Here is a 17327-nt window from a genome sequence, read left to right on the forward strand (position 1 = left end):
CAAACCCTGTTTCTCAGTAGGAAAACATCTGCCCAACAAACAGCACTTTGGTAAACTGACTGATACTCGGTTCTCCTGAAAAACTGCATGCTGAGGAATGACTCGTATTCTGTACCATTGGTTACAGGAGCAATTAAATGAACCAAGGTACCAGTGCTAATCTGTATCATGGCCTCTGAAGGTCACAGATGGCCCATGGGTTGCTCATGCTTGTCCTAACACAGGACAAAACTCCAAAGAACAAATCATTTCTAGATTAGGAAAACCAAAGAAGAGTATGGATATTAAAGTTAACACCACACTGAAGACACAAACTGAACCAAAGAACATACACTGTCATCAAGCCATTTCTGGGTTTTTACTCTCTGCAGTGAGTGTCAATTAGAGAGAAAAGTACATTCTCATGCAGCAGGGTTGGAAATCATGTGGTCATGTAGATGTTGTTGAGATGCAAGTTCAAGGAACTCTAACTACAACAACAACTGATGAGGAATGTTAGGAGCTGTACTCTAGCAGCATCTGGATGGCTCCATAACTCCCGCCCCTCTTGTAGAGGGATGTGTCTCAAGCTGCTGTTTGCATTGACACAAGAAGGAAGCTTATTTACACAGAAACACTCTTTCTACATTAGTCAATATATTGGGCCCCTGCCAATGCTACACAGATGCAAGCATTTAGTGCATGTAATTAAATCACTACCCTATGCACACACACAAAAGGCATCATGTTTTTGGATGCAACCAGTTCTATATGTTACAGTGCCAACAGAAATTCAGTCACTGTGAGCAATCTAATCCAGATGCCAGGATGGGTGATTTGACAAAGAACTACATTCAGGGCCCATCATCCAGAGAAACTACACGCAAGAACAGTACCATCCATTTTGTATATATGTAGATACAACAGCACCACGCTGGTAGATTGTAGACAGAATACTGTAGTTTGGACATACAAATAAAGAGTCTTACCTGTCCCCACTTTGGCTCACTGTGTTTAATTCAAGTACATTATACATAATAGAAGGTTCCAAAGACACCTTCTCCATAAACATTGGAGAGGTTGTGATATTTTGAATCTGAGCTTCCAAAAAGACTTCATCAGTCTGGAAAAGCAGAGAAAATGCCTAAGTAAAAAGTAGTCTGAAATGATGGGTGCTCACAACATTTTAAATGTTTGAAAAACATTAAAACCACAAATGTAGTTAGTTTCATGCCTGAAAAATCAAAATAACAGTCATCAAATGTGAGAAAATCTTGATCCCAACAGAGAGCAATAGAAGCAAATATGTTAGTCAACTGGAAGTGCTGAACAATGGATGTGGGATAATTTTGGAACGCTTTCCTATTTTAAGGTAAAGTCTCTGTGGCCTAATAGGACTTGCAAATTGAGCTCCAAGGGTACATATCAACTCAGATTTTGATATGAAAAGTAAATAATGTTTCAGAAATGTGCAAGACACAATATAGACATGCCATGCTAGATGAATGATGCTTCAGGCTACATACAAAGACAAATGGTCATTAACAGGGAGGGGTTTTGTTTTTAAAACACCACACATGTCAACTGTCACAGGGGCTCAGATGCATGCTATGAACACTGAAATAATTTATCTATTTTCTCCTCCAAAAGATATTATGCATGGAGCTTAATTCTTCCATGTCCTCAACAAGACATCTAGCAATGAACATTCAGGAATGAGTTAAAGAATTCATTGCATGTAGGCTCTAAATTAGGAATGGCCTAACCTTTCAGAAAGTTGGTTCTATATCTTAAAGAGTGAATGATGGAAATTCCAATTGTTAGAAAAAAGATTGAGCAATAGCCTGGGCCTCTGGCCACAATGCACAAAGTAATCCTTCATATGTCTACTCAAAAGCAAATCTCACTGAGCGCACAGGATTGCAGCCTAAAATAGTCATCCCCTTCACTGAGAGAATACAGAAGTTTCTTGGCAATATGCTCATTTCCCCCCCTGTATTTCTTTGTGCTGGAACAGATGGCCCATAAAAGGTGCCGTCAGGGTGTCAGCAGAGTGCGGTGTTTACACGCCGCATGCTCCAATGATGCCCTGAAGCCGCCTTGGAGCCAGGCAGCCACCCAGACACGAGCGGTTTCAAGACGCCCCGGCAGCATGGCATTTATATGCCACACGCCACCAGAGTGGGTTACAACCAGGTTCAATCCATGGTGGGGCAGGAAAAAATGGCTTTTTGCCAGCCGAAAAAGGAGTAGATATTTGCCGCTCCTTTTTCTTTGGCTGGCTTCAAAGTGGATTGGGACCGTGGCATGTTTGCCAATCCGTCTTCGGAAGGGGCAGCTTCAAGCTGCCTCTTCAGGACCATCTGTTTCCCCCCTTAATTTCATACTCTGGAGAATTAAAATTGTACCAAGAACAAAATACAATGTTAAGGAGAATGGGCAGGAATATTAATGATTAGCATGCTTTAACTAAAAAGAAGTGATGAAAATGACTCTTGCTTGAGCCTTTCGATGGCTATAAATCATCAAGTGATGGTCATCAGTACTTTTAAAAATCACATTATCTCATGATTTGAACAACAGCAGTGTAAACTGCATGATGTCCCTTAATTAGGGATATCACCATGTGATTTTTGTAGCAGAGATGCATTATTCTAATGTTTTTGCCAGATCTTAGCCCTGTGAAGCACAACAAAGCATCCAGCAATTCAAAGCTGGAATCAAAACCTGGTGATGATCAAAGAGATGCCAGCATGGTAGGAATAAAGGGGAAAACTCTCACATCACATCTTGTAAGAAGCATGAAGAGTTCCTATGGAAAGGAAAGGTCCGCCCGCAAACAGGATGCTACTGCTGAGAAAATGATAGCTCCTCTGTCTACCTTTCTCAGAAGAAAACTAAAAAAACGTTAATTTGGAACTGCTTGTTGAATAGCAGTAATAAACTAAAATAAATTTCAGCCTCTCAGATTTTATATTTAGAAAAGAAGTTGCAGGACTGGTTCTGACATCAATACTAAGCCACAGTTCATTGTTATGAGAACAACGTACAATGAGACTTTGGCTCACACAATCCTCTTTCTTACCTTCTACAATTGCAAGGAAGCTTCAAAAGTTTCTACTTCTATTTTAGATAAACCACAGCATGTCATGTTGTCGCCATGCATAAAGAATTAAATTACTCTTGATCATTGCTACTGGAAACAAGCCAACCTCAAACCACTGTTTGTGGCTTGTTTCCACTAACTATAATTAAGATTAACTGGAGTTAGTATGATATGATAAACTGTGGTTATTCTAAACAGAAGTGGAAGTTCAGTGACATTTGGATATCTTACTATAAACATCAAAGAATCCTAAATTGCTGTTATGTTTTCCAACACCAGGGATTGAAAATTTTGTAGTGTTATGGAAGAATATCCTGTAAATCCATTGCTTATATCTATGTTTTCCAAATCTCTCATCATTACATTTTTAAACTGCCACCATTAGGAAAAAATAGCAATAGCTAAGGTCAGAAAATAAAATAAAAACAAACAGCATAATGAAAAAGCAAGGTAGTTTACAATGATAACAGGATTAGATTGGAGTGCTTCATGGCAGATTTGCTAGATTATTGTGCCACACACAGTTTGAGTTAAAATCACACTGGAATTTCACATAGAATCACTGTCACATGCATTCAAGAGTTCAGAAGCAGAGTTTTGATGAGCATGCACAAGAAAATGCAGGAAGTATTTGGCTCTCTCCTACCATCCAGTGTCTTCATGATACAAACAGGTAACAGAAATCAAGCCATGACAACATGAAACAAATCTACATGCAAACTGGGGTGTATTTCATGCTACCAACTCCACCCATCTAACAAAAAAAGATTCCCATATTCACACAATCAAAATATTGCAAAGGGTGTAAGTTATGTAAATTAAGGAATTTTGCATTCTGGGCTAGATACAAAGAATTGCAAGTAGAAGCTAGCAGACATAATGTAAAATGATGTGCAAGATCTTGACTTCTATCTTTTGGCAGTATATTCTATCTGACAAAAATAAATACAGATATATTCAAGCTTCTAAATGTGCAATAGATGTTATAATATTTTGGGGTACAACAAGATAGCCTTTTATGAGTAAAAGGTATTTTCCATATGTGGAACGACACTGCCTCATCCAATAGACCACTTCCAATTTCATGATTTCTTCTCCCATTTTTAGAAATGCATAATTCATTTACCTTGTTTAATTGTGAAATAGGACCAGGATATATGCAGGATCATGGAACCCTACTGTCAAGTACTCAAAATGTTACCCAGACCCATGACTGACTCCTGAGATTTCTGTAGGCATTATCCACACATTTGTACACCACTGTAAGGTCTAAAACCTATTTTTGTTTTGCCTTTTTATAACGAAAGCAGAAATTCTCAGGAAAGTGAGTCATATACTCCCACAGAATGGCAACATGAAGAAGCCTATCCATGGGAAACATTGTGTGGTATTCTGTGATACTCAGAGAAAAGGAATTGCTATGCTTGTCACAGTACTCTTATGAAATATTTGTTCAGCACTGGTGGCTGAAGTACTAAATATTGTTAAACAGTGGATAGCAAGGAGAGAGCTAATACAGTTCAAGAATAGCTTTGTTCCCCCTGCCAAGATTTGGTTGTTGTTATTTTAATCTGAGGAGGAAGAGAAGGAGCAGAATCAAATATATTTGTGTAGATAACAATAAACATTGCTTTTCCATTATGTTTTCAAAATAAAGTTAGTAACAGGCAGAAAGACAAACAGAAGACAAGCATACATATATATTTATAAATAATAAATAAAATTACCACAGAACTGAGGTCACTCTAATGGGAAAATAAAAAAGAAAAACATTAGAGAAATTAGGGTTAAATGTTAAAGAAAAAAGGAGGACAACTAAGTTTCAAATAAAATGCATCTTTTTGCATTTTTTTTGCATATTCTAAACAAGACAGCATTAGTAAGAGAGGAATGTGGACTGGCAATAAAAATAAAAAGGACCAATAATAAGAAATCTTATTTCTAAATAAGACTTGTGTCAGCAAATGATATAAATGAGAAAAGCAATTATGTTGAACAGAAACACAGATACTAGACAGTGAAAACATTGGTAAATCTGTACATGCTCACAGAACAATTATTGTACTACAGTATTAGGCTAAGGAGTTCCATACAGGTAATAAATTAAGAATCCCACATTTTAGAATTCAATCTTTCATGTAACTTTCTTATTGTACAAAATCTAAACTATGAGGGATAAAACTTGTCCATTCCTTAATACCAGTCTGCAACCACAAGTTGAAAGAATGTGCTAAGCACCACTGGAAAAGGACTTTTACCAAATAAACCTTCCTACCAGGATGTTCAATAAAACCTAATTTGCTACCTTCATTATCTCAACAGTCTATGTATGTAGGGCTGCTTGTATTTATTCAGCACAGTGCCATTAAATATAGTCCAGCCAGCTTTTAAAATTTATTCCTCAATAGTGGAGCGCCCCAAGTATTGTATTGCACTTTTTTTTTGTTGACAGTGGTTTTTTGGCTATGATTCAAAAGGTGCAGCTTTCCCAGAATGTAGATACAGCAATGATAAGCCTATACCTGCTGCACAGCAGTTACTTAGCTGATTGGAACAAACAGAAATCCTGCTCTGACCCATTTTGCCTATTTAAACAGCCTGATTTAGAAGTAATCCTTCCTTATTTCACTGCTGATAACATCTCAGCCTTTTAGAGTAAATGCTGAACAGATACATTTGATGACTTGATTCAACAGATAATGCAGCAACACTTAAAAAAACTGTACCTATATACAGTATATATAGCCACACCGTTTCTAAATGATGATGGTAATGACAAATGAAGAGATTCAAATTAACAAGGGAGCAAAATACACATATTTTACTTACCTATTTCCCTCATACTCAACCAGAAAAAAGGTCAAGATCCCCCACCCCACCTCAGTTTGCAATGCTTTATATACTGGCATACAGAAATTTAAAGCCAGAATCAACATTCCTTTGTCAGCATTTTATAAGATCTTTCTCACTTGTAACACAGTGCATTAAGTCATGTTAACTTGCTTTGAAAATATATTTAAATATATTGCCTGTTTCATCTAATTTTACAACAACTTTTCAAGCTTTCAAGTAGTGCCTCTCCTTAGCTCTCCATGTCTGCCTAACATAAAAAATTCAGTGTTCAAACTGCCAACAACTGGCAAGAAATTTTAACAGAAAAACAAAATCTAATAAATGTAAAAAGGAGAAATTTAAAAATGCTTTGCCTTAGGAATAAAATAGTGATTCTTAATAACTTTAATACATATTATGCCTTAAACAAAAAGAATTTACATGTTATGCACTTACCTCTGCATTGTAGAATTTAGTTTTTACATCTAGTGGTTTGAGGACCTATTTTTTTTTTTAAAAAAGAGGATAAATAATGAAACAAAATTGATCAAACCCTTCCATCAGTACTAAGTACTAACTTCTTTTGTCTCTCTTAGCTGATAAGTATCTTTAAAAAATCAGTTTGTACTACTTCAAACGAAACTAATGCAATTTGTGTTCAAATATACGAAGATCAGAATTTATTGAAAATCTAAATCCTCTTCAATTCACTTTTTCCTTTCTTTGGCTAGTGAGACTTCAGTATTATGTTTACACACAAAAATATTTTACGAGGAAGAATCCAAATGCCTTTCCCACAAGACATATTTTCTTACACAAGAGGCAGTATCTAGTGCACCCATTTCATCAGTCTTCTTAAAACAATTTTGCATCTCTGAGCAAACAGTTTTCACTTCTATCAATTCTTATCAAGAAATGTATACATATGCCTCTCACAAAACTAAGACAAAGCTGCTTGTTCTGGCTTCTGGTATTAGAAGCAAGTCAGCCAGTGTCAGATCAGCTGTAAGCAATTATACTAGCAGCTTTCTAATTAAAAGAATGTAGCCCCAATGTCTTCACAGAAGGTTATTAAACAGAGCCCAAACATGTCAAGTATCAAATATTACACCCAAGAAACAAATTAGAATAATATATTTTCATTTGCACAAGAATCTTGAGGACAAGAAAGTTGCAATTAAGAGTTTATTCTCGTTGTAGGTCTATGCTTAAACTCAGTGAGATGGTGCAGTGCCTTGAGGATCTGGTGAGTAGGGTGTTTAGAATGGCATTTGAACTTTAGAGGAATTGTCATTATTTTCATTGACATTATCCCAGCTGTGAATAATTTTACATAGTGACCACTAACAGTAATGCTGGTTAAAATTGCCTTTGTCAAACTGGAGTACCCCAATATGGTTCTATGTTTCTGGCTAGGTTCCTATACCTTTAACAGGTACACTACAGGCAGAAACTCAGCTTACTGCATCACTGCAGCTCATGCCTGGGAAATATCAATAATATCCCCTCACCGTTCACTTTGGATTTAAGCAACATTCTTTCTCCTGCCTTCATTCCCCAACTTGTAACCACGTCACCATATGCACAAGTTTTGCATTTCTCCTGCTATTTATTCAGACAGCCTCCTTAGAAAAATCTCCTTCTTTGTACTTCATGCATCTGAGGAAGTTGAGTCAGGGCAGGTCTACACAGTCCAGAATTCTCTGGGAGCAGCTTGGAGTATTGTGGTCCTGGAATTCCCCTGAACTCCCCTTGTTATATTGCTGCTCCGCAACAACACTGAGTAGCTGTTCACAGGCACATCCCACTGTGTGTCTCTCTTCCAGCATTGCTGGTGCAAATCGCTCTCTCTGAGATCGATAAGGCATCCAGTTGTTCCCTCTAACCCCAGAGAGAACAACTTGCAATGACAAAACAACCACCCAGTGTCTTTTCTGGGAAGATCTGGAGCAAAAAATAAAAATAAGCCTGAATTCACCGTGGAACTGTCCTTCCATCATGAAGAAAGTCTGCAGTCAAATCAGGCCTTCTGCACTGCATTATGTAGACAAAGTGATGCAAGGGCATGAGGAAATTGGTTCATTTGACCTATATAGACATGCCCTGAGTCTACAACAGCTTATGCTACCAACTTCTTTCTTTCAGTTTGTCTTACAGAATCAGAGAATCATAGAGCTGGAAGAGACCACAAGGGCCATCCAGTCCAAGCCCCTGCCATGCAGGAACTCAAAATAAAATTTGCAATGTTTATTTTGTGTCCCTTATATAGCTAATGAAGGCACATGAACATTATCAAAAAGGGTTTCTCGATGACCTTAATGATACCTCATTACTTTCTCATGCCTCTCTCATGGCTTTGGAATCACTATTCTTTAATTTCTACCCTGAAAGTAGCATTTTAGTGTATATGACATCAAAAGCTTTAAACTCTTCTGATTTTTTACTAAGTCAAATTCTATGTGAAACTAACAGCCCTGGCCTCTATAGCTTTTCCCACTTCTATTGTACTATACCCTGCTTTTCAGTTTCATACTTTAAACATGGTTCAAACAGAATAAAACTGCAGCAAAGAGGTTTAAAGTCTCCAGTTTGCCCTCCAGATCCTGATCTGTCATTCCTTTTGAAAGCCACCAAGGTCTGACAAGATGTAGAATCCTAAATTGAACTACAGAGGTACCCCGGGTTACGAAATTAATTCGTTCCGCCGCCGCTTTCGTAACCCGAAATACTTCGCAAGCCGAAAAACCCATAGGCGCTAATGGGGAAAAGCCGCGATTTCGTGTGAAATAGCGCCGAAAAGCACCAAAAATTTTTTCGTAACCCGAAAAAACCTTCGTAACCCGGAACAGTTTTTTTAAATGGATTTTTTTCGTAACCCGGAAATTTCGTAAGGCGGCGCATTCGTATCCCGGGGTACCACTGTACACAGATTTTAAGGTTTTCTCTCAAACCTTGAAGCAATTTCTGGAATCATCAGCCATAGTATCTTTCTGTGCCATGCATTCCCAACACAGTGCTCATCAGAAATGTTGGATTTAAACTACCATCAGCCCTAGACAGTATGACAAATAGTAACAAATGATGATGTTCGTTCAAAAGGCAGAAAGTTGCAGAAGCCTGTTGTAGATGACTCAGTGTGGTGGAATCTAGAGATGGCTTCAGTCCTTTCTAGAGGCGTGGTAGTGAGAAGGGATTTCTGCTCTACTTCAGTCATTGGTCTTTAGTGTGAACTACTGGGTGAGGTCAGACAGACAGTGGGCTAAACTGTCATTAACAGACACCCAGGTTTACCTTTCATTTTGAATTCTATTTCCAGAAAGGTGGTAAAACGGTCAAAGGAACACTGAGAAGCAGTTTTGGATCAGGGCAAACAAGTTCATAAAGCTGGAATTGCTGTTAGTTAGAAACCTGCCAACCTGGATAAATGCCTAAAATCTGTTATATATTATTTCTTGTATTTCATCTCACCACTACTTTGAAGTGACCAAAGCAGGAAAACCTAACAAGAAAGATCACTCAAAAATGAGTCAAACTGAAGTGTTTATGGTGGTTTTTATGTTAGGGTCATCTACATTTATTCATTTATTCATTTAAAGGCAGAGATTAAGACATAGCAGAGGGTCCAGCTGGTGGAAGTTGAGGATGGGTATTTTTGCAGACTACTCCATTTTGCTGTGGGCAGAGTTACAAGCATTAGACAGATGGGGGGGGGGACTAAGGGAGATATTTCAAATACTGCCCATGTTGCCAGTCTTGTCATTTCAATACCTGGAATTTGAAGAACTTTCTGAAGTACATCTTCTCACGAGCTTGAGTGGTATAACTTACTGCACACACTAAGCTGAAAGACAGAAATTATTAAATGGGTTTTACCTAGGTTTCAGTCTTGCATTAGTTCTCAGGTGATAGGGAGGGCAATTCTGAATACATTTGGTAAAATGTCCACAAAGTGGGTTGACTAAAATGAAGTATTAAGTGGATTGGAAGAAAATATTAAGTGTCTCACATATGTGTGCCTATTTCCTTTACTTCATGGTGAATTACATCATCGATGCAACAGTCCTGTTTGAGTTCTGCCACTGCAGCACTAGAGGCCGAAAGATTTAAACGTTGTGAACTCGTCTGTAGATCAGCCTTGGAATTAAGAACAGAAACAGAATAAATTAAGTCAATAAACGAGGGGTTGTATTTAAAAAATACCTTTTGAAAGAACTGGTGTTGCAGCCATGCCCGATAAGATTTTTAAGAAATCGTATTAAAATATTTTAACCTACCCTTTATCCATGGGACTTAGGGCAGGATGCATTCAATAACAAGAGCTTGGCATAAAAACCTATAAAAATCACAGTCAAAACCCACTATGAAACCAACATAGGTAAGTCATAAACCCAAGCTGCAGTCACTAAGATTTATAGATAAATTTTAAGGTAGATTCCATCATCACAATGTACAGATAAAACATAAAGAGAGTGACTAGATCAAAGCCATTGTCTAGTAACATATCTTACTTATTATATAAAACTTGTGTTTTCCTCATCCAGTATTTCACTGGTTGGGGGACAGTATCTCCCCATTACAATTCTTATAAAATCAAGCTCTTATGAAATTAAGTTAACATTCACTCAACTCCAGAAACCAGACATTCAGAATTACCTGTAGTAGATTCAACAGGCATATCCAAAATAGATGCCAGTTGCAATTACTACTACAAAATCCAGGTTGGGAACTGAATTTAATTATTAATATTGTTCTTTTCTGATGTTGTGTAACATCTTTTCTAATGTATCCATTAAAATTTTTGGCACAGTCTAGTGAGAAGATCTGCTGGACAAGCATTGCTGAAACGTTTAGTTCTCTTGTACAATTATGCATCTACATTAGAACTTCCCAAATGGATTATGCTTTTAGAAAGTAAGTGAAGTGCAAAATGAAGCTGCTTTCAGCTTTTGTCCAGCAAAGTATCCCAAGTATTAGTTTTATCATTTAAAGCTGCATTGGAGTTGGTTAGCTGAAAAATATTTGTAGACAGAAAAAATGACAAGTAATCTTAAATACACTTTAATCTGCTACATAAAATCAAACATACCTTTACCAAAATGTCTTTTACCACTTGGTGGCTGTCATTGTGCACACTAATGTAGCTGGAAAATGTCTCTCCTAAAAATATATTTCTGTTGAACAGGTTGCAAGAGAGAGAGTGTATTAAAATTACTGATTTTAATAATACATATATATCTGAAATTTTCTATTATCCATTTAAAACGACAGCAAACATTTCTGCAACAGGGCCCTGTAATATGCCATTTATTTATTTATTTGATTTAATGTATAGCCAGCTGTTTTTGGAGTCAAGGGGACTCCCAAGATTAAACACAGGGCAGTTTCCTAACATACCATATATACTCAACTATAAGTCGATCTCATGTATAAGTCAAGAGTAGGTTTGGGGGTCAAAATTATGGATTTTGATATGACCCATGAATATGTCAAGGATACAACTTAGAGGCAATAACAAAGGTTCTAAATGGTGAAGCAAAGGAAATCAAAGCCAAAGAACCTACAAAATTCTGACAGGCATGACTGTTTGTGCTCACTCTAAAGCAGTGGTTCCCAGACTTTGGTCTCCAGATGTTTTGGACTTCGGTTCCCAGAATTCCAAGTTGGCTAGGGCTTCTGGGAGTTGAAGTCCAGAACAACTGGAGGATCAAAGTCTGGGAACCACTGCACTAAAGGGTGGATGGATGAGAGAACAGAGGGGGGCTAGTGCTTCCATGATACATTATACTCTTGTTTTTCGTCAGGTAATGGTTCTTTTTGAAATAAGAGTTCAAGTACGGTACTTACATTGACCCATGCATAAGTTGACTCAGATTTTTTTTTAGGTCAGTTTTTTGACTAAAATTTCTAGACTTATACAAACCCCCTCGGTTTGACGACCTTGTGATGTTTATGGATTTCCCACTCAGCTGAACCTGTTGCTTTTATTGTTATTGTGACTGTTTTTAGATACTGTTTTAATTGTTTTTATCTTGATGGGTTTTTTACTTAAACTTGTATGCCGCTTTGATCAAAAATTGGAAAAGCGGGATATAAACAAACTATTTATTATTATTATTATTATATACAGTAAATGATATTGCAGGCAGTATCTCGGTAGTGTTTGAAAACTGGAACTAAGAATTAACTTGTGGTCTCAGTAATAAACACAGCTTCTAGCCATAGTAGAGGGCTGAACAAGCATATACCAAAAGAAAATAAACTACTGAATTAACAAAACCAGAAAAGCTCAGGATATCTTTATGTATGTGACAGTACTGCGCATGTTTTTAAAAGGGGGATTATACAAATGCATAGATAAGACCAACAATGGCTAGAGTGATGCTACAGGTTTTGAGACAGTATGTCTCTTGACTACCAGTTGCAGGGATCACCCTCATTTCCCAACTGGGCTACCCAGAGACATCTGGTTTGTCACTATGGGAAAAGATGAGCTTTTGTATGACTCAGCAGAGCTCTTTTTGTTTAGTTCAGCCACCCAAATACATCCCAAGACTCAATGCAGTGCCTGGAAATTAATGTATTTTGGTTCTGATCCTTTGTAAAACAAATTTCTCCTGAGTGCTAATTGACAAAACATCTAAGGACCTTTCAGTCTATTAATATTTAATCTGAATTGAAAAACCATCATGTATGACTTCCAATCCCAGATTTAACACCTGCAAAATAGTATATGGGAGTACCCTGAAAATTATTTGGGATTGACAGGAAAAGCCAAATCAAACAAAAACAAAAACTGATACAAATCAAGAGGAAAAAACCTAAATTTATCACAAACAAAACAAAACACATTAAAACTAAAGACCATAGAACCATTTTCTCCATAGAGCTACACATCGGTATAAAATTCTTACCCAAAATTCTGAGGCAAAGTCAACATTTCTCCAAGCATTAATGTTTCTGCTCCTTTTACTGTGGAAGGATCATCTTTCATTAACTGGTTCAACAGGTCTCCTGTAGTAACAGAAAATTGTTTGTCAAGTCAAATATAGTTTATTTGATTCAATATTTTAAAGCAATTAGGTACCAGCTAGATTAGGTACATAACAAAGTTTTGGGTTGTAGCAGTATTTGCATGTGCACATGGTCTTCTTTAGCAAAAAGTGCTTTTAAAAATGAAATATTAAATGTTGCTTGATTAAAATAGAAAAATTGGGTTCACAATTTTCTCAGTGTCTATGAAAACCAGATTTGCTGCTACAATTGTAAATACATCTAACATGTATTTAAGATACCAAAGCCTACAGAATGCAGGTGAACACAGACCATCGGCTTACTGGTGCTTTTACAAACTAGGCTGGCCCTTTCTCTCAAACCACAGAGGCCATTAGAATTAAATGCCCCAGGAGAAGAGTAGCAGGACTATCAGCTCTGGGTGCTGATCGTATAATCTGAACTTTACCAACAGTAATAAGAGTGAGATGCTTGTAGATTCCAACAAAAAGCCACTCCGAAATACCAACAACCTCTGCTGCTTTTCAGGAAGGTGAGGCAATAGGCTATTTCTTGGAGGCCTGAAAAGCACCCCATTTCTAGCACAACTTGCCACTATTAGAACAAGATGGCATTAAAAAAAATCCTTCCATCCATTTGTCCATGCTGTGTCTTTTTACACTGCAAGCTCAAGAGCAAACACTCTATTAATTTGTGCGAGCCCCTCTGTGAAATTCTCTGGCTGGAGAGTAATCTGCTTTATCAAATAGTTTTCCAGTTATGATCTAAAAAGAATCTGATAAACTACTAGTTATAATTTCTTGTGTTCTTTAGTAACATTCTCTATACCTCTGTTCAAGGTCAGGACTCATTTTCAAAAACTGACTTGTTTTTTTTAAAAACCTACATGTCTCTAGACTGCAACAGGATCACAGCTTCTAAGTACTAACATCAAAACATAATTTACCTGGCAAATCTCTCTCTTCACAGGTCACAGGGATATTGGTGAACAAAGTAGGCTTGGTCAACCTCATTACTGTGAATTTAAAAAGCACATTAAACATCATCAGGGCATCATAAGGAGTTCAACACATTTGATTTCATAAATCACAAGGCCTGTTCAAACACTACTTTGCCTCTGGAATTCTACCCAAGACAAAATAGGGAAGACACCTCTAATGCACAAACACTATTCTTTTCCTGTCACAAAGGAGAAAAATTACATAACAAATAATAATGGGATCTCTTGCATTTACCTGAACTCAAGATCTCTATAAGACTACACGGTAATCCTGACCAGATATAGGAAAAGTCATGTTAATGGATTACAAGAATCCTTAAATACAGATCAGAGTGTAGGTTATCATCTGTGTCCCTTGGGCTTTACCTACAGTGGTGATGCTGGCTGAGCAACTCTAGAAACTGAGGTCCAAAAGATAACTATTCTAAACTCTAGTTCCCACAGTTAGATACAAAGACAGAGAGGAATTACAAACAAGATTCAAGCAGAATATACACAAATCAGGACACCTGTGAAACATTTTATGCCGGCCATCTCTTCTAGTCTACTGTCTAAGCATATTTTAAACATTTTGCCCCGTTACAAATTCTTTATGAACTTGGAAATAGAGTTATCCTTCTCAGTATCTAAAGTGTCCATTCTACAACATGACTACCAGCACTAGGAACATTCTACAACAAAAGGATTTGCTTTATCTCCAATTATTAGCCACCTAATGTCTTAAGAAAGAGGAACACAGAGCAGGTTTTCTGATAAAGACCTTATATTTCAGATAGATTAGCATGATCCCATACATACCATATATACTCATAAATTGACCTCATGTATAAGTCAAGGGCAGGTGATGGGGTCAAATTATGGAATTTGCTATGACCTGCAGATAAGTCGACAGATGCAAAGGACCAAGCAAATTACAGTTGGCCCTTCTTATACACTGGTTTTTTATACACGGATTCAAGCATCCACGGTTTGAAAATGTTCAAAAAAAGTATAAATTTCAAATTTCAAACCTTGATTTTCCATTTTAATAAGGGACATCATTTTGCTGTCATTATATTTAATGGGACTTGAGCATACACAGATTTTGTTATACATGGGGGATCTTGGAACCAAACCCCAGCGTATAACAAGGGTCCACTGTACAACCTTTACATTTTAATTTGATAATTTTACAGCACTTATCACAAAGGGAAATTATCACACATAAACAGTAAAAGAGAAATAGAAAAGTTTGTGTCCTGGGAGACTGTAGGAAGGGGGGGGGGGAGTGGTGTGTTAACGGACAGATACTATGTCGACCTCATGTATAAGTTAAGGGCAGGTTTTGGGGCCAGAAGTATGGATTTTGATGTGACCCACGGATAAGTTGAGGGTAAAACTTGGGGTCACATAATGAAGGTTGTAAAGGATGAAGCAAAGAAAAGCAATGCCAAAGAACACACAAAATTCCAGCAAGGATAACTATTTGTGCTCGTACTAAAGGCTGGATGGATGAGAGAGTGGGGGGGGGGGGGGCAGAGTTTCCAGGGCAGATGAAACTCTTGCCTTTCCCCAGGGGATGGCTCTGTGTGTGTGTGTGTGTGATTAAAAGTACAGTTCTTACATTGACCTGTAAATAAGTTAACTCAAGGTTTTTGGGGTCAATTTTTTAACCTAAATCTCTAGACGTATACATGAGTATATACAGTACTGTAGTTGGAAAAGCTTGGTGTTCTTAGTTCGCCTTTTCCTTCAGCAAAGTCTGGTTTCCCTGCAAACAGCATAGGGCGGGCACCTTTGTGGGGATATATTATTGAGTGTGTTTGTGTGTGTGTGTAGAGAGAGAGAGCTCATATTGAGAGGGACATAAATATGGCTGAACTTATACTTTCTGCTTCTGTAACCTGCTTGCTTTAAGGCCTAGAGGTTAACGGACCAAATAAGGGAACAGGAAACCCAGAGTGAGTGTGCTCTGAGATGCAAAGAGCAGTGATTTACAGTAGACTCATAGAATGAGCTAAAGAGTAAAAGTGCATGGGCTATGATGGCCTCCACCTTTTGTTCCTGTGTGTGTCCACCGTACACACTCACACCGCACGCACTCACCCCCCTTTCGCCAGAGCTCTGAAGAAATACAATGCTCTAGCTCTGCAGTGGCCTTGAAGAGAACAGGATCAGCCTAGCTAAGTATCTCTTTGCATTAGCTAGTATCTCTTTGCATTCCAGACTCCTAGCAAATGTAGAGCCAATAAGAAAATGCGTGACCATTGCGTGGACAGTGAATGCAACCAATTATTTGTTGTTTAGACAATAGCCAATTAAGTGCCTGTTGTATAATCATGTGTGTACTAAATAGCCAATTAAGCTAATGCTATGTAAACAATTAACTGTGTTTTGCTATAAAAACTTTTGGAAATGGCTATTGGGCGCGACAGCAATTTTATCACCATCTGCTGGTGTGCTGTCGTCTTGGCCAAATAAAGTTTTCCCTATGGACATTTAAGTTTCTCGTGTCGTCACTTAAGGACTCTTCTTTCAAATGAACATGTTGGGAATGTTTCCCTAACAATATGTTTACCAAGTTTACTTTTTCCAAAATGAGGGGAGGGCAGGTAGGCATGTTAGCTAGAAGAGGCGGGGAAGAAGAGTGTAGGAAACTGGTGATGTCTGAGGGGTGGGGTGAGAGAAAAAACCAGGCAAAGTGAGGTAGCTCCATTTTCCATGGGCAGGGCACACCTCAAACCAAGAGACTTTGAGGAGTTACTTTTGGATGATCAGCAACCTCAACTCCCCTCTCTGGTGGCCCAATATGGGGCAATTACACTGGATGGTTTCTCAGAGACCTCCACGAAGCCAGTGATGTAAGGGAAGAGTTTTAAATGAGCAGATTGTTGAAAAGCAACCCAGAAACTCCTGCTAGCTTGGGAAACACAGAGGTGGGCTCTAAGGCATTTTCGGCAGCCTCAGCTTTCTCATCTGCCCAAAGGTGGAGGGGCCAGCCTTGACTCCTATTCCAGCACTGACCCATAGATAAGTTGACCCAGGCTTTAAAGGCTAGTTTTTAGACTTAAATTTCTTGACTTACAGTCAAGTATATATGGTATACATAGTGGTACATTTTGTTGTCGTTAACTGACCTCGAGTCGATCTTGACCCATGGCAACCCTGCTGATGAGACATCTCCAATACTTCCTGTCCTCCACTGCTCTGCTCAACTCCTGCAAACTCATATTTGTGATCTTTTTAATAGAGTCCATCCATCTTGCATGTGGCCTTCCTCTCTTTCTACTTCCCTCTACCTTTTCTAGCATTACTGTTTTTTCCAATGATTCATGCCTTCTCATGATGTGTCCAAAATACGACAACCTGAGTTTTGTCATCTTGGCTTCTAGGGAGTACATTACATGTTTTTTATTATCA

The 17327-nt window shown here is 37.9% G+C and overlaps 1 protein-coding gene across 4 annotated transcripts in view; it reads right to left on the reverse strand.

Moving 5' to 3' along the window:
- The window catches only part of TRAPPC13 (trafficking protein particle complex subunit 13), a 32681-nt gene that overhangs the window by 5055 nt on the left and 10299 nt on the right, over nucleotides 1–17327 (reverse strand). For 2 of the 4 annotated variants that reach the window (XM_042454088.1, XM_042454087.1), the window contains exons 2-9: nucleotides 13875–13943; nucleotides 12829–12928; nucleotides 11004–11088; nucleotides 9924–10051; nucleotides 9686–9758; nucleotides 6374–6418; nucleotides 4813–4830; nucleotides 969–1102 (exon numbers count right to left, since the gene is read on the reverse strand). In XM_042454088.1, coding sequence (XP_042310022.1) covers nucleotides 969–1102; nucleotides 4813–4830; nucleotides 6374–6418; nucleotides 9686–9758; nucleotides 9924–10051; nucleotides 11004–11088; nucleotides 12829–12928; nucleotides 13875–13943 — 652 coding nt within the window. The remainder of the gene's footprint in view (nucleotides 1–968; nucleotides 1103–4812; nucleotides 4831–6373; nucleotides 6419–9685; nucleotides 9759–9923; nucleotides 10052–11003; nucleotides 11089–12828; nucleotides 12929–13874; nucleotides 13944–17327) is intronic. The other 2 variants (XM_042454090.1, XM_042454089.1) reach the window with 1 other exon arrangement.

This window comes from Sceloporus undulatus, chromosome 2 (genome assembly GCF_019175285.1).
Source record: "Sceloporus undulatus isolate JIND9_A2432 ecotype Alabama chromosome 2, SceUnd_v1.1, whole genome shotgun sequence".
Classification (NCBI taxonomy): domain Eukaryota; kingdom Metazoa; phylum Chordata; class Lepidosauria; order Squamata; family Phrynosomatidae; genus Sceloporus; species Sceloporus undulatus.